General features: G+C 41.9%; 3 protein-coding genes across 6 annotated transcripts in view; 1 reads left to right on the top strand and 2 right to left on the bottom strand.

The window, feature by feature from the left end:
• The window catches only part of dzip1 (DAZ interacting zinc finger protein 1), a 40,852-nt gene extending 26,584 nt beyond the window's left edge, over window positions 1-14,268 (bottom strand). For all 3 annotated transcript variants that reach the window (XM_079669305.1, XM_079669308.1, XM_079669306.1), the window contains exon 1: window positions 14,156-14,268. The gene's annotated coding sequence lies outside the window, so the exon portion shown is untranslated. The remainder of the gene's footprint in view (window positions 1-14,155) is intronic.
• On the top strand, window positions 710-15,456 carry LOC307031843 (heparan-sulfate 6-O-sulfotransferase 3-B-like). The gene is made up of 2 exons (XM_079669315.1): window positions 710-1,669; window positions 13,777-15,456. The coding sequence occupies exons 1-2, from the start codon at window positions 1,128-1,130 to the stop codon at window positions 14,528-14,530; spliced, it is 1,296 nt and encodes a 431-aa protein (XP_079525441.1). The 5' UTR covers window positions 710-1,127; the 3' UTR covers window positions 14,531-15,456.
• A 1,180-nt stretch (window positions 15,457-16,636) lies between these two features.
• Window positions 16,637-22,415, bottom strand: LOC307031844 (2-oxoglutarate receptor 1-like). 2 transcript variants are annotated; one of them, XR_013806090.1, is made up of 3 exons: window positions 22,250-22,415; window positions 19,161-21,161; window positions 16,637-17,617 (listed from the first exon to the last, which is right to left on the bottom strand). XR_013806090.1 is itself a non-coding variant. In XM_079669316.1 (2 exons), exon 2 carries the CDS (start codon window positions 21,143-21,145, stop codon window positions 20,141-20,143), a length of 1,005 nt encoding a protein of 334 aa, XP_079525442.1. In that variant the 5' UTR covers window positions 21,146-21,161; window positions 22,250-22,415; the 3' UTR covers window positions 16,637-20,140. The 2 variants fall into 2 exon arrangements, 1 of the variants encoding a protein (XP_079525442.1); XM_079669316.1 differs by having other exon boundaries at window positions 16,637-21,161.
• Between the last annotated feature and the right edge of the window lie 412 nt (window positions 22,416-22,827).

The raw sequence follows: 22,827 nt of genomic DNA, 5'->3' as shown, positions 1-22,827 counted from the left end.
ACAGATGACTGGCGCAGATGTAATGAAGTCAGCAAAAACAAAACCGGTAATCAGAGTTTTCGGTTTTCAAAATAGAAGCATTGCTTAACGTGAAGGAGTTAAATAAACTATTTGATTCGACTAATTAGCTTCTCCTCTCTGGTTAATGGCTCAGGGTAAAAAACGTGCCTTTTCAAAATAGGTATTAGAAGTGTATATAACTTTGGATTTTATGACACTTGAGAGCGAATTACATTTAGAAACATGTATGTACTTGTATAATTACATATGATATAAAATGTCTGGGACTCCTATGACTATTACACACAATAATAAGACTTAACATTGACAGATGTGGGCTTGCTCTCCAATAAGAATAATGCTTTCAATGGTAACCTAGCAAACATTGCAACCAAACTAGGAATATTAATGTGAACCCACTTTATTTGATTAAATTAGATGTGATCTCAACAGAATGATGTTGCAATTAAGACGTTTATGTGATTAAATGCTTATTCAGATTCCAGATGTATGTAATTAGAAATATTCCTTTATTTCAATTTGGATGAGATACTCAGGATACGGTTGTTGTTTTCCTGACTAAATAAGACATTTTGGAAAAAATGAGATATTTACCTTATGTATCCGATTTGTAAGGAAGCTGTTAAATGAGACGATGTGTGCGTAAAGATGTTAATGTGAAAGTGAAACGATGTGTGCGTAAAGATGTTATTGTGAAAGCCCTGACCGGAAGTCCGTGTGTTAATGTTGTCCAACTTGCCTCTCCTGGCTCAGATAGCGATCAGCAGTTGACTCTGGCAGGACAGCAGAGCCTGAACGCTCCTCAGGCGGGGATGTGCCGTTTCGTCGTGACGTCTCCAAAGGCGCCAGTTTGACATATTCAAGGAAAAAAGATGCATAAATGTTCCAGGAAATAATTGCATGTTTTGCGTGAAAGCTCCAAGTTTCAGACCTGTGCTTGTGCGACGCCAGTCAAAGCTCTCCTGCAGGACATGTTTGCACAAGTCCAGATTGTGAGGGACAGGAGCACCGACAGTGAAGCGGCAGGATGAGACCCGGGGGAGAGGAACAACACTCGGACATCACGTTACCGTTTGTGCCGGCGGCGTGATTTACAGTTTTCCACCATGGAGGAGAAGTTCAACAGACTCATCTTCATCCCCATCGCGGCGGTGCTTTTCTTAATGATCGGCTACCAATATGTGTGCCCGGCGGACAGCAACACCTGCTACTTCAGAAGTGACGACAAGGGGCTCTTCCAGCGGTACTCCTCCGGGTTTGAGTTAGTTTACACGGAGCCGGAGGCGGACGAGGACCTTCCCTCCAAAATAACATCCAAATTTAACTTCACAGAGCGGAACCTGGACAGGCACGTCGATTTCAAAATCCGAGGGGATGATGTGATGGTGTTCCTGCACATCCAGAAGACCGGCGGCACCACGTTTGGGCGGCACCTGGTGAAGAACATCCAGCTGGAGCAGCCCTGCGACTGCATGGCCGGTCAGAGGAAATGCACCTGTCACCGGCCCGGGAGAGCAGATTCCTGGCTCTTCTCCCGGTTCTCCACGGGCTGGAGCTGCGGGCTGCACGCGGACTGGACCGAGCTCACGAGCTGCGTGCCCACCGTGATGAACAAGAGGGACAAGAAGAGTGTCCAGAAGAACAAAAGGTGAGCCTGGGACACAGGTCAAGTCACTTACTAAACACATAAGGCCATTCACTCATGAATTTACTTGCTTTCTCATTTAGTCACACTCATTTGCTAACTCAACTCATTAGCACATTCACTCGCTAATATTCGACTTCCTCATTTGTTTACTCACTCATTCACTTCATCTTTCACTTATTAAATCAATTTCTCAATCTTTATTTCCCTACCTCACTCATTTGCTCATTCCCTGTTTTTCAATTATTTACGGGAATCATCCATTATCCACTCACAGTTTCTCGCTCCCTCACTTAATTCACTCCCTCACCCAAACACAATTACTCACGCACTTTTATAGGTTTACGCACAGACCCATATTCTTAATGATGAGTGTTGAATAAGATATAGAAGTGAAGTGATGCAGAATCCTTAGAGTAATTGAAACGATTAGTTGATTAATTGATTAATCAAATGACCGGACGACAGTTTTCATAATGCGAGTGGCAGTAGATTACAATGAGCTGTTAAGCTTATTTTGCTTACCTCCAGGCACTAAATCAAAGGTCTCTTCAACACTAATTTCTCCCTGGCTTCTTATTTCTTACATGTTCTGATTGGCATGTCATGCAGCACATAGAGGCGTTATAGTATAGAACTGCAGTGTTAGCACGTTCACCACACGGTCAAGACGTCTCCTGAGGCACACTCAGAATCAGACAGGCCCTTCCTCCACCGAAGGTCCGTTTCAATTTCCTGTAATTACAGCCGTCATACAGCTAAGCTTAGGGGAGTAAATCACTTAAGAAGGGCAGGGTCCTCTGGGGTGTGCCGTGTTCGTGTTGAAGCCAATTTGGCAGTGTTGGTTCAGAGAGCAAATCTCCATATGTTCCAGAGAGCGGTAAAGGGAGCGCCTTTCGAGAAACCTTCCAACCCATTAGCCTTCCTCCGTGGCAGCCATCACACTTAATTTAACGCTTTTAAATAGTTTTGAAGAGACGCCGCGGAGTGAGTCAATAACACTTGTCAGCTCGATATAACAGAAAGTGCAAAATCATAAGGCATTAACATTGGAAGTTGCTGGCTGATTGCGGCTTCGTTTTTCTTTCAAATCTGGGCAGTAATTTCCCGCTTCTAACGGTTGATTTGATCATTAAGGGAGGCGTTTAATGGAAGGTCAAGTTTCCACTCAGAGCCGATGAGTGGTGAATTAGACAGACTTTGCTGTGGTTTATCACAGCAGCAGACAATATAATATGACACTACACAGAGTACTCAGTGATAATGCAATACTTTATTGATCCGAAAGCAAACTACTTATTCTCTGGGTGCTTCCACAGGGAGGTCAGAGGTCACCTCAGCCCCTGAGCTGCTTTACAGATTCAACGTCTTGCTCAAGGACACGTTTGCATCTGCTGTGTATTGATTACAGGGATCATTCCTGGTTGATTTTCTTTCCACACTGAAAATACCAAGCAACCATCCGTTCTTTAAATAGATGATTAAATTAAGTCGTTTCAGATAAATGCTTCTGACTACAGAGTACACAGAGCTTGTTTTGCACTATGTTGCCACCAGGTTTCATGTTGCTCTTTTATCTGAGCTGAAAGGCTTTTGTCCTGTAGCCCTGGGCGATGTAGCCCTGCATGCGTCTGTTTTTCTGATAGCGCATTTCAGCCTAATACCAAATGTAATCTGATCTATTCCCTAAATTCACTCTGCTTCTGTAGATTGGAGAATTTCAGCCTTTTTAGAAGTTAAAAGAGATTAGTCATTTTCCAATGCAACTATAATTCCCATTGCTTCTTCCTGAGGTCCAATGACTTAGTAGTAGGCTGAACCGATTTCATGTACTTTACAAAGCACTCAACATTTTTTCCTTAGGCTGATTGTTAAACACAATCCAACTTAATGAAGGCATGTTTTGAAGTATGACTCTCGTCTTATACAAGTCACATATAGCAATGGGGATGCAGACAGTGAAGGATCAAACATCCTGGGAATGGATGACGCCCACACCTATCTGAAGGCTACATCCTACAGAGTCTTATCTCAGACCGTACACTGGTTTATTCAACTCCTGAGCACCACATACAGCATTTCTACATATCCATACCAATAAGTACATTTACTTAAATACAGAAGTACAACCCTGAGAATCTCCATTGTCTGTTTCTTTATACTTCAACCTCATTATACACTAAATACAAATGAATCACGCCAATTAAAGGGTTTTTGGGCATCATAAAGACTGTATTTCTCCAGTTTAGTTAATTCCACTTCAAACTATGAAAAACAATGGGGCATTGACATTTCAGCTTTTTCAGTCAAGGTTACATTCATCGCTTCACGCAGATGTGATGTTATGTTAGCCACCAGAACTTGACCCACCAAAAAGGAATATTGTAACCATCTCTAGGGACCCAGACATCTGGCCTCCCTCCTTGTCAGTGTATCCATAAAATATTTATTTTACATGTAAAGATGAATATTTGACTCTTTTAATGCATGTTGTCCTGCTGGTCCGCTCTGTATACAGAAGCATCTGTCTGCTTCTGAGCACTCCATAGTCACCTTGAGATCACCTCTCTCCTACACACCACTAAATTAATCAACTATACTGTAGATTATAAAAACATAGGAATATGATTGTAGGAATGGTTCATAATGTATACATATCTCTGCTCTGAGTATGGTTTGATGACATTTGAAAGCCTTAAAGTAGAAAGTAGAAGAAAATCAAAGAATTATCACTAATAACTTATTGGTTTCAAGATCAATTGGCATACTGATATGCTTTAAAACGTAAAGCAGGAAACCTAGCAACCGATTTAGCCAATCAGCGGAAGGATATACGGATGACTACATTACACAATATATACGATTAATGAATTGATGATATATTCTCTCTACCTGTCTGCATAATAAATCAAAAATCAAATATGTCTTTGTTCTTAGATGTTGGGGTTGGGGTTGCTAATGAAAGAAGTAATATATCACTCCTGACATCAGTTAATAGAAACAGATTTATCCGGATATATAACCACCTATAATGGCCTTTTTACATATCCTAGGCCGCTGTTCATTTATAAGGATAACTATATTCACTAAGGTTTGTTGTTCCTTTCCTTTTAATGTTCCGTCCTGTCTAACATGTGCTGCACTAACTTGTATCTCTCCTAATGTCTGGCAATTTCCCTCCAGATGCTCAAACTTCAGTGAACAACACATTCAAGTAGTATCTGATAGGATCGCCACTGGTCCGAGGCTCCTGTGGGGCTTTGCTCGCAGCATGAGGCTACAGCATTCACATCGCAGCAGGATACACAACTGCCATACGGGCCCTGATGTCAAACCCACTCCAATTTCCAGACTGTCCTGTTCGTCCTCGGACTCACACCGAGCAGTCAGAGAGTGTAACCTTATTACTGACCTCATTATTTCAGATTAGAGCGAAGAATGCAGTCTGGCCAACAGAAAGATCTGCCTGAGTCTAATAAGCCCGGCTCTTTCTAGTCACAGTTAAGGTGGTTTTAGCAGTTAATTTGACAAAATCACCCTATTACTGGTGACGATAATGGCATTCAAATATGCAAAAATATGCTGACAAGGTTAAGTAGTCACACAGGGATGGTGAAAAAGATGATGTTATCACATAGCAGTGTTCAAGATATTCTGTCTTTGCTCAAGCTAAACCATTTTCCACTGAGATTCTTACTACTATATAATGGGAGAAACATCTAATTGCACATTTTGACATGAATCTCCCCTTTTAGTCACAGTGAGTCCGTTTAAATCCTCACCCAAACAGAGATGTACGCACAGATTTCAGAGAGGAATGCATGTTATATTTGAAGATGTCCTCCGTCTGATGCAGTGTCTCTTAAACGCTTTAGGCGTAATACTGCCCTTTAACTGTCAGCGTTGCTTTTGACTGTAATGTCAATCTTGAAGCTTACACCTCAAGTTCATTCAAGCTGCTGACAGCCACGCATTGTTGTAATAACTCAATGTGACAAGAACGCTGAATGACACAAACTATTCAACCTTCAGTCGCCCGAGTCATATAAAACGGATCCCAGTGGATCTGTGATGCCTTAAAGTAAGACTATTAAAGCGTTCAGGAAAAGAAATGGCACATTCCTCTAGAAATGAAAAGTTATAAGCAGCGAAAAGTATCCTTGCTCAAGGTGAATACTACTCTATGACACTGTGATACCGTTAGCTTAACGCCAAACAAAGCATTTAGGATTATCCCATAATTACTTGTAGCCAGAAGTTAGACTTTGTTCAGGGAAGCTAAAAGAGGCAGATGTCCTCAAATTGGTGACTTGGATTCTGTACATTTGAGCAGGATCTTCATCTCACTGCAGTTCTGATTCGTCACTCCTCGTGGGTGGGAAGGTATGTACAGTACCTGACATCAGAGTTTTATTTTTGGCAGGGGTGAATGTACAGGTCTTTCCCTATGCTGCAGCCTGATGCTGTGAGGTAGGCAGATATAACGCATTAATGTCTCTTCAGTGAGCATTTAGTCACCTTCCTGTATGTCCTTACACAACACTGGCTTAGCGCTCTGATTGATGCAAAAGCAATGATATCAAATGTTAGCTAAGGTATAGATGTGTGTCACTGTATGCGTCTTCACACTAAAAACAACATATCCTCACAAACCTGTCAATGACGTCTGGCCTAGTTAAGATACATAGAACATGAATTGGCATATTGTTATTTATTCCACAGTGTAGAGTGCCAGTATCATGGGTAATGTGACGTTTGTCTAACAGCAAAAAGGTGATGTATTTGCCTTGTCTTTTGGTTTATAGTTTTAATTTATTTGAATCTAAAGATAAATAATACAATATATTGATAGCCTTACATTTCGGGATATTATCTAATTCTTTTTACTTTGAGCTTACACATCTTGACAAACATTTACACACTGCATTACATTTTCCTTTTTCTTCTTTTAGATTCAATTATAATGAATTTCACTTATAACACCCTCTTTTTGGTACATTTTTAGCATTGGACACACTTTGTTGTCAGCATGTTGGTGGCGTCCTGCTGTGTTCATGTGGCATCTTAAGATACAAGAGATCTTTGATGCGTAGAAGTAATTGAAACACTTATATTCCAAATCTGCATTTAAACCTAAACCATGAATAAATAACAGCCTAAGCCTAGCTGTGCAGTCTATTGCATTATAAGGACTTTTCTAAAACCTTGTTCTGCAAGCACTGGTGGATCTTGATGTTCTGTTTACAGCTTGTGTTGACACACTTATACAGTTAGAGAAGTCTTGTGGGAACATTTCCAAAGATCCTGCTGGTAATTACCACGGTTGCTATGTGAAAACATTTTGTACTTGGCAGCAAACAACCAACGATTTGTGTCAAAAATACACACCTTTAGTCTAACACCACAGGCTAAATGCCCTACTTGCTAGAGAAGTTTTTTAGTTAACATACCCAGATTTAGCCAATAGTACATGTGAGAAGCCAAAGACTCCACCATGTTGTCTTGTCACAGAGTTAATCCTATATTCCACTATACAGTTTAAACATTACATTACATGTTACTTGTTAGACGCTTTGATTCACATACTCAATACTGTGGGCAATCCCCACAGGAGCAATTTGAGGTGAAGTGTCTCAGGGACACAACGACATGCTGACTGCAGTGGGGTTTGAACCGGTGGCCCCCTGATCCCAACACCAACGCACTAACCACTGCACCACACGCCTCCCAAACCTTTGTACATCTTGTTATCAATCCCACGCCTCATTTTCTGTTTTTTTTCAACTTGACAATCTATTCTTTTTAATATATGCTTTCTTACTTCACCACTATTTAGACCTTTATAATGACATGCATCTCATGAGTATGCAAACATTTCTTGTAACTCTGATTTAAGTATTAACATTTCTTTCATGATTTCAGATACAATCTCATAATGTTAAAATGACAGTGAAAGAAAAAAAACAAATATCTAATCATTAAAAAGGGAAAACAATTCTGTTTCCAAATGTCATTATTTAAAAAAATAGATAAGGATATTCAATCATGATAAAGCATGTTTTCTGGTAATTCAATTATAGTGACAAATAAAAAGTAAAAATGTGTGAATTAAAGCTTTTTATTTTGTAATTTTATTTAGTAATTAATTAAATAATACAGGTCTAGCGTCTAATATACAAATCTAAAATATCACAAGTAAACAGAAAGTGAATAGTATATTATATTTTGTATAGCAGCAACACAAACAAGAGGCATTGCCCAGGCCTTATCAGCTGTTAGACACGTGCTGCTGCCAATGGCTGAGCTGCATAAAGCTCAATACTTTGTACTATTGTAAAGTGATACAATGGATCAATTGACTGACATGTTGTTTCTGTCAAGTCAACCCCCTTCATGACAGAGAGCAGCATGTCGTATTCTTGTGGGAAATGTGAGATATTCAGAGGATATTGGTAATCTCCACACTCTTTAGGGGGATTAGGGACAGTCGAAGACTACCGTTATTATACGGGGGAGGAGGAAGAGGGAGATTAATCCAGAAGTCCGGATTTATTCACAGACCTGTCGACTGGATTGGAGATTTCTTTTTACGAAAGAGTGCGTTTGTTACGAGAGAGAGAGAGAGAGAGAGAGAGAGAGAGAGAGAGAGAGAGAGAGAAAAAAAAAGTATCACATGGAGAAACGTCATCATTATGTGCTATCCATCAAACTGCCTCACGGCTTCTGTAATGGGACTTTCTGTTGGATAAGTCATCATGGATCAAATCTCTTTCATATGAACTATGTGCGCCTTATATAACGTATATGGGATATACAGTAGCATGCTGTACCTTGCTGCTAATTCACAGTGAAGGACACATGCCATGACTCGATGCCAACGTGCTGAAAGAAATCCTACAGCACGGTTTCCAAACCTTCACATATTGCTTAAAAGTGAAAAGACTGCCTTTCAGAAATTCCTCAGTTGTTTGTGTGGGTAGATGTGACCTTTGCAGAGTGCAGTCTTCCATTTATCCTTTCCATAACTACATGGACCTCGAAGACTGGCTGACACCTCACAAAGCTGCAAAGATTAAGATGTCAAGGAAAGGTTAAGGCTAAGACGGTAAAGCTACTAAAGCTGCACACGGCAGGCTGTTGGATGAACACCACGATGTTGTGTGAAGAAACACCTGAAACGCAGCACGTTGTGATTCTTAAAGATGGAAGAGTCCGCCCTGAGAAGTCTGCATTCAACTATGATTGATTTTATTTGTTGAAATGTATGTTTTCTGCTGCTCCTCCAATAGTCTATCACCTAGTTTTCAGTAGAACCACATCTTCACACCGTCGCTGCCCGGACACCTCCTCCTTCTGGTTCTCGGTTCCCTTGTCTGCACACCAGCCTCCCTGGGGCTTCTCCTTGATCGCCTAAAATAGCATCTCATATCTGCAACCAATGAAGATCACAGTGCAGTCTCCTAGCTCATCATTCCTCTCCTTACTCTCTGTAAAGTCGCCTGATAGATAACAGCCTTTTTTCCCTTTAACTGGGTTACGTTGTTTGACATTAACTAGGAGTGTCACGAGAACCATGCCAAAACACGGAATAAGTGATAAAAGAAATCAAATATCACAATATTTCTGATCAAATACTTTGATACTGCGATGAAATGTACTATTTTTTTACGATTGCTTCTTTCACAAAATATTTACACATTACACTATTTTGATAAATAATCGTCCATACAGATATAACGAGGAAAGCCGGTAAAAAGCAACAAGTCTTATATGTTCCCCCTATGGCCCGGACACGGAGCGCGGGTTAGGGTTACATTGGACCTGTTGTTTTACGTTTGTGTTTTACTGCTGTAGGGAAATGGGTACCGACACGTTGAATTTCAGAGGTGTTAGCATCGACTACTAACCTTCTGATATTCCTACTGATGACGAATCATTTGAAAGTGTCCTGTGTTTGTGTGATAGTGATCCCGCTGAGATGGGGATGGATATCATTCTCCCTGTAATTGGCAAACAGACATTAAATGAGTACAAGAAAGAGAATCAGAAGAGTGAAATGGATCCCGCTTGACCTCTTGTGTTCCTGAGACTGATATGATGAGACTCCTCTGTCTGAGCAGCTTCACTCCCTCATCAGTCCAACATCATTTAACATGCAGACCTGCTGTTACTCAATCTGTGCCGTGCTTCCTTCCTCTGCTCTGTCTGATAGCTCTTCCCATTTCTTACTCTGTAGTTGTATTCAAGTTGAAAACTCAACCAGGCTCACATTTCATCTGTTTAGCCAAATGCAGCGTGTCCTTCCTGGAGAGAGGCTCATTCAACACTGCACCAAAAACATTTGAAGGAGAGTTTGGGGTTCATTTTTGGGTTTATTTGGTGCCAAATTCTGTTATTTCTTATGTTTATATCCCATTAGAATGACATTTGATGTCCATTGTCCATAATCTAAATTAAAGTTTGGAAAAATACATTAATTAAGCATTTAAAAGTCAAATCCTAAACCAATCTGCTGTTTATTTAACCCTGGTTTAATTGACAGTGGCCTTATAAGCAAACAACCCCTCAGCTCAGATTAAACCAGATTAGTGTTTAGAAAGTGACATCACAACCACCTTTTACCGACTGGGCCTCATCCAGCAACTAGTGCAACAAGCTCAGAGGAACAAGCACACATCCTGAAATCTCAACACGAAAGAATAATAATAATATATACCTTTCACAAGTTCCTAATCGATTCCATTATTTCATCAGAGGTGACCAAGATGCCGGCAATGACTTTAAAAGAGGTTTCATTTTTACAGTGTTGTTCCTGGGTGCTTGTTGTCTTCTGTTGGACGTGTGAAGCAGGTATTATCAATAGCAGAGGAGCGTTTCAAAGCGATTTATTTTCCCCCGGACCGTAATTGTCTGTTAAAAGCAATGGTTAAGGAATCCCTCGCTGACACCAACACCTTTCAAATGGATCCGCTCCAACTGTGCGTTATCAACACCCCGACTTGGTGTGAAGTCGATGTGCAGCCCTGTGCTTGTTCTCAAACCGGCGTCTTTTAGAAACAGCTTCTAAAGTGATTCTTCATTGACGGCGCTATTGGAGCAGTGTGAGGGAAACGCCTCATACAACACACATGATGTATTTTCACTTTGAAAGAAGATGAAATAAACAAGATTGTTGTCGATCCAGACGCTTTTTGTCGGGGGCAGCATAGATAGTTTTGTCGTTGATGGTAGTGAGTGAATTAACCAGGCAGATATTGATCTTTCGCTGGGAGTTTCCTCTCTATTATCTGATGGTGATTTAGAGAGTGAGAGAGAGACAATTGGCCAGTGCGAGAGGGCGATCAATAGTGTCTTCAGGTTTGCCGTATGGAGAAAGGTGACAGGCAGCGAGAAGGGCATGAACAATACGCCGTATTGATCAGAGGCATAAGCTGATTTCACTTTAGGAACAAATACACATGATACCACACAATCGCTGCTGTGGGTCGGCCATGATTATGCCATCATGTGTTGATCATAAATCAACTAATAGGTTATGATGGACTAATGGTCACGAAAGAGTTAGCTCCACCTTTACCAGCTGTCAAATAAAAATAAAGTACATTTTATAATTATAATCCAGTGATATAATATATATTATTCTGAAAATGGCCGTGCTGCCCAATTTATTTTAAGTGCTAATAAAGGTGTACTTTTACTTAAGTAAAGATTTCCCTTTACAATATCCTGCATAAGGAATCCTCAGACATTTACATATCAAGAATAATTATAATAATAATCTGACCCTTCCTGTGTCCCTGACACGAGTAAGGAGAGAGCTTTGACATTTGCTGCTCTTTGTCAGTAGGTCACGATGAAAGCACAGACGGGGTTTCATGGACACTTATTGATCGGGCTGTCTCGCGGTCAGCTGTACAGATAGATGACAGGCACAGCGGAGGAAGAGCCTGAGCTGTTTTCCAGGAAGTACAACAAAGGCCGCTTTGTGAGGCCGCTTGTGTGTGTCCATCCATCTCCTGCTGTCCGCTCAACCCGCTGAAAATGGCGGGGTAATTCACTTAGCCTCACTGTGGACGGCCATTATCTGTGGGTGGTGTGTCTGTCTGCGGGGGGGCTCTGCCATGATATCATCATGGCACTCACTTAAGTATAAATCACAGCAGAGTGATATCTGCCGTCTGGCGATAATTGCTCAATTGCGGACCTTTAAAGGCCCTGCACTCTTTGCTAATACAACTTCTCTCTGTGATAATCTCATTTTCCACTTTAGCAGTCAACTCAAAACAATCACGGCAGCACAGAATGTGAAAGTCCCATATTTAACATCCAATTTACAGCACATTAAGAACGAAAGGACCCATCATTTTTGGTAAAAACGACACCTTTAGTTGGATAAAAACCATTCATGTATAAAATTAAATCATTAAGTCCTTTCCTGTAGTGTGTTATTTAGGTTCAATATTATTAAACGGTAAATATATTATATTTTTCAAGAGGCTAAATGGTTAAATAAGGGTCATTGGTATCAGTTTGTAATTACTAAATTTCTGTTTTAAGAAATATACAAACTAAATAAAGTAGTAAATCAAAGGGACACTGATCACTCTGGTTGTAATTTCTAAAAGGGAATTTTCCAGACGGCATCGCTATGAAACACCCTTGAATCTGAATTCTTTATAAAGCTGTTGAATGAACGCCTCAAGGAAATAAACTGCAGCCTTGAGGAATGAAATAAATAAAAAGTCGGCCTTTTATTCGGGCTTTATATTTGGTTGCTGTCTCTGACATCCTAAGGTCACAGCACGCAAGATGAACATTTTCAATTTCCCTTTTATCGATGTTTTCATTTTGAAAAACTTTTAGAAAATAGCTGAAATTCTCCCTGCGCTGACTCCTGACTCTGAATTCAATAGATAAGAGCGGAGAGTTGTGTTGGCTGGTTGAAAGGTTTTCGTGCAGCAATTTCTGAAGCGTCTTTCGTGGCAGATCAGAACGATGCAGACGCACGAAAGGTGCTGGAGACGAAAAAAAGTCATTACCAGAGGAAGCGGGAGCAAATTGGTGTGACAAAGACAAACATAATTGCACATATGTAGGATGTTAAATGCTATAGCTGCTAGGTTTGCAATGCTTTCTATTTCATTACCCTCCACCACCCTCAGACGCACTCAATGATGTTTTTCATTTACACCCTAATCACGACTCATACTTCCAGCTCTGTGGTATTTTTTCAGTTCATATCTTCTTCTTTTTTAACAGCAGCAGGATATGAGAAATGTGATTTATAGTTTCATCCTCCTCCACTTAGATGAAAATGTGGCTCAGACAGTTTCTTCAACCTTTGTACTGTAATTCAGTTGAAGATGTTGTTCTGGAAAGGAAGGTTGAAGCTATTTTGCTTTAATAAAGTTCACATCGTCCATGCAAAAGATAACAGTTCATTTATATTCTATGCTCAGCTAACCGCCTCTTGGCAATAGCTTAAGAATAAGCAAACAGACCATAGAAGTGGACATAGTCACCGTGATTTCCCACATTTCTTTGTTTACTACAGTGTTCAAGCCTTAAGTTTTACTGTTTTGGACGTGGCCATCTTGTTCTTTTGGTATTTCAAGAACTACGAGAGGGCGGCGCAACTGAACGAAGAAAGAGACATTTTTGGGCAACCAAAACATTTAACTCTCATTTCAACACAATGTGTAAGTGTTCAGGTTGTCATATGACAACACCCATACTGAGGACACTGGTAGCGACCTGTCAATTATAATGTAACACCCTTAGCATACCCTGATGGGAACATCATTTACTAAAGAGACCTCATGCTGTATCGAACAAGAATTGAATAGAGATTGAGAACATAAGAAATGTTAATACAATGTTTACAGAGATAATACATCAAGTAAGAGGTAGGGTCATTTTCTCCTAGACTTTTAGAGAAAATGCAGGTTATAGGCCATTCCCCAATGGCTTGACTTTTTCAGATCTGAAGGTTGTGACACGAGAGTTGTATCACCCTTTAATAACTTTCAGGAAAAAAAAGGAATCCCAATATATATTCCTAACGTACATTATCGCCATTTTATCGTACAATTGTTTTTGTCTCTCTGCAGGAATTTCTACTACATCACGATGCTACGCGACCCCGTGTCACGCTACCTCAGTGAGTGGAAGCACGTGCAGCGCGGGGCCACTTGGAAAACTGCCCTCCATATGTGTGACGGCCGCTCCCCCACCGAGGACGAGCTCCCCGCCTGCTACAGCGGGGACGACTGGACCGGCGTGCCCCTGATCGACTTCATGAGCTGCCCTTCGAACCTGGCCAACAACCGGCAGGTGCGCATGCTGGCCGACCTCAGCCTGGTGGGCTGCTACAACATGTCGTCGGTGAGCGAGCTGGAGCGAGGCCAGGTGCTGCTCGCCAGCGCCAAAGCCAACCTGCTCAACATGGCTTTCTTCGGCCTGACGGAGTTCCAGCGCAAGACGCAGTACCTGTTCGAGCGGACGTTCGGCCTGCGCTTCATCCGGGCCTTCACGCAGATCAACAGCACGCGGGCCGCCAGCGTGGGCATCAGCGAGAAGGTGCGGTGGCGCATCGAGGGGCTGAACGCTCTGGACGTGGAGCTCTACGAGTACGCCAAGGAGCTGTTCCTGCGGCGCTACCAGTACAGCCGGCAGAAGCAGCACCAGGAGGAGCGGCTGAGGCGGTGGCAGGAGAGGCAGCAGAGGCAGCGGCTGCACAGGACCTATCTGTCCGAGCTGTGGAGACTGGGAGGAGGAGGAGGGGAGGAGGAAGAGGAGCAGATGAAAGGGCTGGAGGAGGTAGCTACCACCGAGGACTACAGCAGCCAGGTGGTGAGGTGGTGAGGAGGACACATGGGCGCCTGTTTGATTCATCGTGCTTTACGGCTCCTACACACGGCGGTGTGCGTTGTCGCTTGCCGGCGGGGGGGGGGCTGAAACTCGACCAACAACCAATCACATGAATCTCCCGCCCCAGACACACAAGCACGCCGTTTGATTGGCTAGAGCTTGCACTGGCATATGACTCGATTGGCTGACGCCTCCGTCGAGGCGGCAAAAGTAGAACATTGCTCTACTTTTGCAGCGAGCACCGCGAGAGAAGCTACGCTTTGCTCCCACAATGCAGTTCGGCGAATCGTGACATCACCCCATTCAAAGTGAATGGGCAGAAGCGTTGAAGCGGCAACGCACGCCGCCGTGTGTAGGGGCCGTTACTCTCCTCCCCAGAATCTGCCAAATCCTCCTGCCCTCATAGCTCTTTGTTGGACTGCCGAACGGTGTCTTAATATTTATGATGGATGTATTTGTCATGGCAACATAAACATTTTGTATTTTTTTTTTTTCTATGGGCTACTTTTGGGACTGTAGATGTGAATTGTGTTTATTTATTCATTAGCAATTGCTTTGAATTGTCTCAAAGTGGTGAAAACGTTTCTTAAAGTTCGCTAACAATTAGAAAAAAAAATGGCTGACTTGAAGGATCCTCTGTGTAACGTGTGTGATCTAGTGTGTTGATCAGTGAAATTCTGTAGTTACTCTGTTGTGTTTGGCTGCATAAGAATATCAAAGCACAAATTTGGCAATCGTCTTTGGTGTGTGTTTTTTCTTGGACTGCTGCAGTATACAGACATCGCAGGAAAGGTGTTCAATGAAAATAATGCATTACAGTCACGTACACTTGACTCTCTCTGGTACGCATGTGTACATGAACGTGTTCCACCTTGCTTCTTTTTCACAGCATGTTCTCACCATAAAAAATCTGAAATCTCCGTGCCGTGTGCCAACTTCTTCCATATCCACCACGCACGTACAGACACACTGACGCACATCGAGGGGAGCTGTCAGAGCAGGATTCAGCACTCCTACATCACAGGGAGAGAGCATCAGTATTTCCACCATTAGGGCATTGATCACAGGCTCTTGCTTCTAAATTGATCGTTTAAAGTTCAATTGGCCATGACTCTGGCACAGCAGAAAATAGAAGAAACCAATTGGCTCCCTACTCTTCATAATCTCACAAACATACAGCACTGCGATCCATTTGCAACCCGCGAGAAAAAACAATCCCTTTCAACACATTTATGCAGAAAGGAAATGTTAGGTGCTGGAATGATTTATATTAATATTGTGTTTCTGGAAAATTGCGTCTGTAATAAGCACTTCCCCAACGCTCCGTGCAGACGTTTTTTGTTCGTGAGATGGAAAATAAGAATGAGGAGGAGATCAGTCAGGAGGCAGGGGAGGAAATGACTATGTCCACAGACAAAAATAGCCACTCCATCCCCAGCCGCAGTCTCCATTCTACTCGCACAGCATGTAGAAAGATTAGAATTATATAAGCCTGTGATAATGAGGTTGCATGTGCACTGAAGCGCACATAAACGTGAAAAACACCTTAAAATGTTACATTAATGCCATTTGATATAAAAAGTTTGATATTTGCACAGCTTGCTAATTGTTTTGTGATATGAACCATAAAGCAGGATTTGACATATGGCTTCCAAGATACAGACACATAGCTTCTTTATCTACGGATGTCTCTTTGTCGACAGGGGGAATTTGTTCCGGGAGGCTTGAGTTATATGATCACAAACAGATTTGAGTCCTGGTAGTAAAACATTTTAGACACCAACCTTGTGGTCTGCAGTGTTCACTGTCCAGCAGCATAGAGCAGAACATGTTTAGCTAACGGGGAAGGTGAATGCTTCTGCAAGGAGAATTCAGCTAAGTGCTCACAACCTCCAAGTCTTTCACAGATAGCTGCAGGAAGCGTTGTTGGGCTGTAAAATCATTTAACACACCGTTAGGGAGACAAACCGCAAAGCATGTGGATTGTTAGTATCTCCATCAAAAGTGTTGGGCACTGAGGCAACAAAAGAAAAACAAGTTCAATCATTAACACGGAATAATTGACCTCTCAAGAAACAAGTTAAATGATCTTTTGTGTCAATGAAAAACGTTTTTATAAGTTTATCTAAACAACAAATACATAAAGACAATATAATAATCTATTATCTTACACATTTGACTTTTATGATTTTTGAACCAGGCAAAAATAATGTCAAGCTAACGCTAGACTAAAAAGAGCTAGCTACAAAACTACCGGTCTCCACCACTCAACAAAAAATAGAATAGTGTTTTACATGCAACTTATTGTTTTTAAAACATACAACAGCTTTATCTTTATGGTTAAGAAACATAGGTTTAATGTAAAAACAAAGAAAGACAATTCTGTATCAACAAAAAATAAACAAGGATAAAGTGACTAGAAATAGCAATAGCAAGTTAGCAAAATAGCATGTGTATACATTCCTTTTACAGGGGAAATTCAGCGTACTTTACATAATTAAAAACAAAAAGGACCATCTATAAATGATTATCGTGATTACAGCTGACAAAGGAAACCACAGCCCAGGAATGCTAACTCACTTCCTGGTTGTATGACTAAACATTCTATCAATAGGAACAAACTAATCTATGGCATCATTTCTCAGGTAAATTATGCTGACGTGTGGAAACACTTTACATGCACTTCTAACGACTTTAATTTTAAAACAGTTTTATTCACATTTCAGACAAGATGAGAGTAACACCTCCGTCACTTCCGGGTGAAAATTACGGCCCCGCCCACTTTTTGGGGAAAACATCGTGTCATTTGAATGGCGGTCAATACAGATTCTGAAGTTATGGCCAATCCGATCAGAATTTTTTGAAAACCTTGCATTTTTGGATCTTCAAAGAGCCCGATTACGATGGCCAGTCAGGCAAACAATTACATTCAATCATTTATTAATCGACAATCGGGCTCGATATATTGTTACATATAAAACCAGTAGGCGAGGCTGTCATTTCGCCAGCTGTTACTCTCATGAGCGAGGCGGAAAATAATAGTTTTATCATGCCAACAAGCTGCTGTGTCGTTTATTGCACCTCAAACTAGGGCTGGGCGATATGGTCTCTAAATGATATCGCGATATTTACTGACTATATCGCGATTTACGATATATATCGCGATATTCTGAAATGTCCTCTAAAAAAAAAAAAAAAGTTTTTTTATTTAACCCCTTGATGTTTACAGTCACGCCAGTATGATGATTCTAGTAGTCCCTGCAACATATGTCTGCATTAAAAAAAATCGACTAATAATGAAGAAAATTAACACATTTGTTGCAATAGTAATTTATGCACTAACTACATTACTACTTGTACTACAACATTTGAATCATCAGTTCTTCCTCATTTTCCTCAATTGTTCATATTTGGTTTATGAAAATAATGATATTGTGGTCATTGTTCAAAAATGTCTGCTATTATTATGAGTAGTATTATTATTATTATTAGTATAATGCGCTTTCTGTCTTCCTGTCATTATCAGGAATTAGACATGTAATGGCTATGTATTAGATTAGATTAGAACCTTCATTCTCCTAAACTGCTGGGACATTTTCCTATAGCCAATACCTTTTATATTTTATACTCTTCACTTACTTGTCAGCATAGGTCGGCATTGATGTACAGAGCCGACAGAAGACCTTGTTTATATTGGCATCATATTGAGAGGTGCAGTGACGCGTCCTAAAACCAGGAAGTAAGCTGCTGGTTCCCTCGACAAAAAAGCAATGGGATTTCTCCACAGGGTTTTGGAAAATAGCTGGAAATAAGGTCTGTGGAAAACAAACCTGTTTGATAAATGCACGTTTTGTTCAGCCGGATAATCTCCACATGTCTACCCTACTTTTATAATTTTCTAATCATAAATCTAATCGATAGATTATAAAAGGATTTTAGGACGCGTGACTGCACCACTAGAAGCCAACTCCATCGATCAAGCTGGCTGAAACTTTCTCTCCCTCTTCTCATGCTACCTGTCACTCTCCTTTAACTCCTCCGGTGACTTTCTTTTATTTGAAGATAGTTTTTTGCCCGGCGCTCACGGGCAAACGGGAGCCTGCTCGCGCTGGCTCTGCAGCAAACAGCTGCTACGGAGCCAGCGCGAGCAGGCTCCCGTTTGCCTTTCACCCAACAACGACAACCGCCTCACGAAACGCTATGTTGTAGCGTGAATAAACGAAACAATTTAACAAAATTGCTTGTCAAAGTACCTATACCACTGGACAATTTTATTTTTTTTAAGCAATATTTTTAGTGGCCCGAACGGGCAAGTGGAAAGTACGTTATGATGGCCCGGGGTGTCTAAATAGTGCTTCCGAGCCAGCGGGCCATTTATAATGTCGAGCCCTGCTCTCTGTCACTGTGCATGTGTGTAATGTTTGTGTGCAAGTTAGACGGGGCCTGCGTGTGTGCCTGCGTGTGTGACTGTGTCTATGAGGGAGAAAGGAAAGCTCACTTTGGCCGCGGCGGGAAATTGATTTGACAACATAATACTCGATGTTCACGATGTGGTCATTTACGACATCGCATGGAGTGCAATCCACGATGTATCGTGTAAAGTCGATATATCGCCCAGCCCTACCTCAAACATTAAAACAAATCCAGAGTTACGTTGTTCTTTACTTCCTCTAAGAACAAAGGACAGTAAAAGTTGAATGTTGAATCAGCCATGCGTCGGGTCGGGCCAAATAAATCACTCTGATTGGCTGTTCAGCTAGCGAATCAGTGCATGAGAAGCGAAACGGAGGTGAGGGACGTAAACAAACGCTTTAAGAAGGCACGAAAAATGTCTTCCGCAAGCAACACTCCAATGGCTGATAGCTCCAGTACCGCGCAAGACATGTTTTCGATGGACGAGAGTGAAAATGGAACGCACACGCTATTTATTGTTTGTTTATATCACGGAGTCTGTTCTTCTTCTCTGTCTTCCGGTTATTGCCTCTTTTGAATGTCGAATACACACTACCGCCGCCTGCTGGTAAGGAGAGTTACTGCCACTCACGCATGCGCAGTTCGTACGTGCTACTTGGCCGTCGGCTGAAGTCTTTGCGGTGTGTTCCAGAGCGACTGTTGGCCAAGAAGCAGGAGACGTGAGGCGACACAACAGTCGTGTTCCGTCGGGACGTGTTCTTTGGTGTCAGTTTGGTGTGTGCCTTTACTCTCATCTATGAAAATCAATAGCCTACTGCTATATGTAACCATATATCGAGCCCGATCGTCGATTTCCAATAGCTTAATGTAATTGTTTGCCTGACTGGCCATTGTAATCGGGCTCTTTGAGCCGCCAAAAATCCACGGTTTTCTTACATTTCTGATCGGATTGGAAAAACTTCAGAATTTGTATTGACCGCCATTCAAATGACAGCGTTGTTTTCCCCCAAAAGTGGGCGGAGCCGTACTTGTTGCCCGGAAGTGACGCATTTGTTACTCTCATGTATACAACTATTTATTGTCTTTGGGAAGCACACAATGGAGATCATGCAGCTTTCCCGACATGTGTCTGAGTCAGAAGGCTTAAAGTAATTCCACAAAAAAGATGGAAGTCATTCTGTTGTTGGACTGTCAGTGGTCAGCCGGCATGTCAGGGCCTGCCTGGCTGATGATGGCCAGGTGGAGCACTGCCACTGACCTAACCTTTGTCAGCCAGTTTTCAGGGTAAAAAGTGCTGATGAAGGCCCTCCTAAATGTATCCCCTGACAGAGTGTACAGAGCCAGGTTAGAAAACGTGTTGACACCAGCCAGAGGCCTGGAGATAATATACACTGCATGCACAATGCGCTCCGTCGTGCATGACGTCCTTCTAGTATCTATCCGCAAAATACGCAGGATGTGATAAGGCAGGAAACACACCACAAACACCACTAGGATCAACACGGTCACGCGCCGCGCGCGCTTCCTGAACGGACTGGACGTGGAGAGCCCATTCGCTAACTGCTTCACGATACCGATGTAACACACGAATACTACCACAAGGGGGAGTAGAAATCCGAATGCAGTGAGCAGCCTGCCGTACCAGTGTAGGTCGGCAGGTATGGCGCTAGCAAAGTCCAAGCAGTAGGTCTTGTTGTTGCGTTTATCCAAGGATATCATCGTCAACATTGGTGTGACTTCGGCAGCAGTGATGATCCAGACGGCTGTGCACGCAACTATTCCCCAAACCTTCTGCTGCACCTGAGCGGCCCTCAGAGGCTGAATCACCACCACGTAACGGAAAACTGCGAGACACGTCAGGAAGAGGATGCTCCCGTACAGGTTGAAATGAAAACCAAAGCGCACAAAGCGGCACATGAAGTCACCGAGGGTCCACGATTCCCCGTTGCTGTAGTAGTAGACCAGGAAGGGCAGACTGAGCACGTAGAGGAGGTCCGTCAGCGCCAGGTTGACCATGATGATGCTGCTGCTCTTCCAGGGGCGCAGCTTCGTCAGGTAGATGCCAATGGCAGTGATGTTGCCCACCAGGCCCACCACAAAGATGACGCTGTAGCAGACAGGCAGGTAGTAGCGCTTCAGTTGGTCGACTATAGTGCAGTTGAGATGTTCTTCGTTGTTGAGGATGCTGGCTGGCATTGCTGACTTCTGTTGACTGTGAACATATTTTACAAACCACGTTACAATTATAAAAATGAATGAAAATGATTTTTTCTACAAAAACACAGCAACATTTTTCAAAATGTTCATTACATTTGGAAGGGCCTAGCATGGGCCAAAAGGGAACCACGATGTCCCTTTGATTTTGGAGCGGATCAGAACAATTTGACGAATATTTGAAATATTTAGACCTTAAGAGAAGGGCCTTGGTGAAGGTCTACTCTGCGCACTTCAAGTGCCCCTCTAGTGTTATTCGTTCTTTGGTACAAAAATATGCTTGATACATGAGATCAGAAATGTTGGTGACTAATCTCATAATCAACTAAAAGATCTAACTAACAAATCCCCTGTTAAAATTAATATGGTAAAAAAAAACAGGGACCTGCTTAATGCTCAACATATTTTATCTGCTTTTCACCTAGTTCAAATGAATACTAAAATGCTCTGCAAAGCTTCTAGAAGTTGGCTGGGTTCATCATTATGAGTCAATACTGCAAATAACAGTACTTTGATTCAATGAGTATAAAAATGCTGAACAAATGATACATTTTTTGTCCATTTGTAATAGATGTTTCCAGCATGAAGATTATCTGTTTTTTCCGATTCCAATTGGCTGAGTCATACATTATATGTTGTTGGAGGACAAAAAACAACGGCAGCGAACACATCCTCATTCCCTTTCCCTCAGCTGTCAGATACTCATTGGTAATTACCACTGGAAGTCACAGGCACAGAAACCCAGAGGCGAGCAGACTAGGAAAGAAACAAATAATCAAGTAAACTCCGCGGGAAAGAAGCAAACAACAGCTTCTTCCTTCCTCTGCAAACAGTCTGCTTTCTTAAAGCCGCTATGGATTTGATGGAGCCTGTGGCAAGCTTTCTGTAATGCAGTAAATTCAATCTGCTCTCATTATAGAACTGAGGACACGTGCCTGGTGTTCTTTACACGTGGCATATACACTCAGATTTCACAAGGCAATACTTGTACTACACTTTGTGAAAAAATGCAATTTCTATAAAGTGAGTTTCATCCATACAGAAATGCTGAGTGATAAAGGTTGAAAAACTGATATTTCTACTCACTTCTAGTTCCAGTGTCTACATCAGTGCTCACTCCAAGCCTTCAGTGTGTTATGTTTTCTCACCCATCCCTCCGTCGCTCCCCTTCCTCCTCGCTCCACTTCCCTTCAACCCTTCTTCACACACGGGGAACTCCAGCAGGGTTTAGTTTTGAGCCCACTGTTGTGTGCTTCACCTTTAGCCATGTGCACTGGTTTCCTGGTTGCATGCTTGAGCTGACAGAGCTCAAGGTTCGCTGTATTTACACAGATCAGGTTTCAGGTGAAATTGCTAAGAATAACGGGAAAACAAGTCCGACAACACAGATGAAGTGAACTCTCCAGTGAGTAACCTCAGGAGTTTCTTTAGAAGAGTTATTACTTCTTAAAAGGCATGTCAACGCCTTTAAGAAGGGCAACATTTGGCACGGACAGACCTTGATTTCGGATAAAAGTAATGAGGAAGTTTAACAAGATGTGGGAAATAAATGAAATGACAGTGTCTTCTGTATGACTGTGCAAAATATACGGTAGAGTGTCAGGCGAAAAATAAATAGCTTTTTGCATTTTGAGCATAAAGTCTACATGTTGAGAATAAAGTTA

Source organism: Notothenia rossii (assembly GCF_949606895.1).
Source record: "Notothenia rossii genome assembly, chromosome: 3".
Lineage (NCBI taxonomy): Eukaryota > Metazoa > Chordata > Actinopteri > Perciformes > Nototheniidae > Notothenia > Notothenia rossii.
Note: the sequence above shows the minus strand (reverse complement) of the source record. Positions and strands in the feature narration are given on the sequence as shown.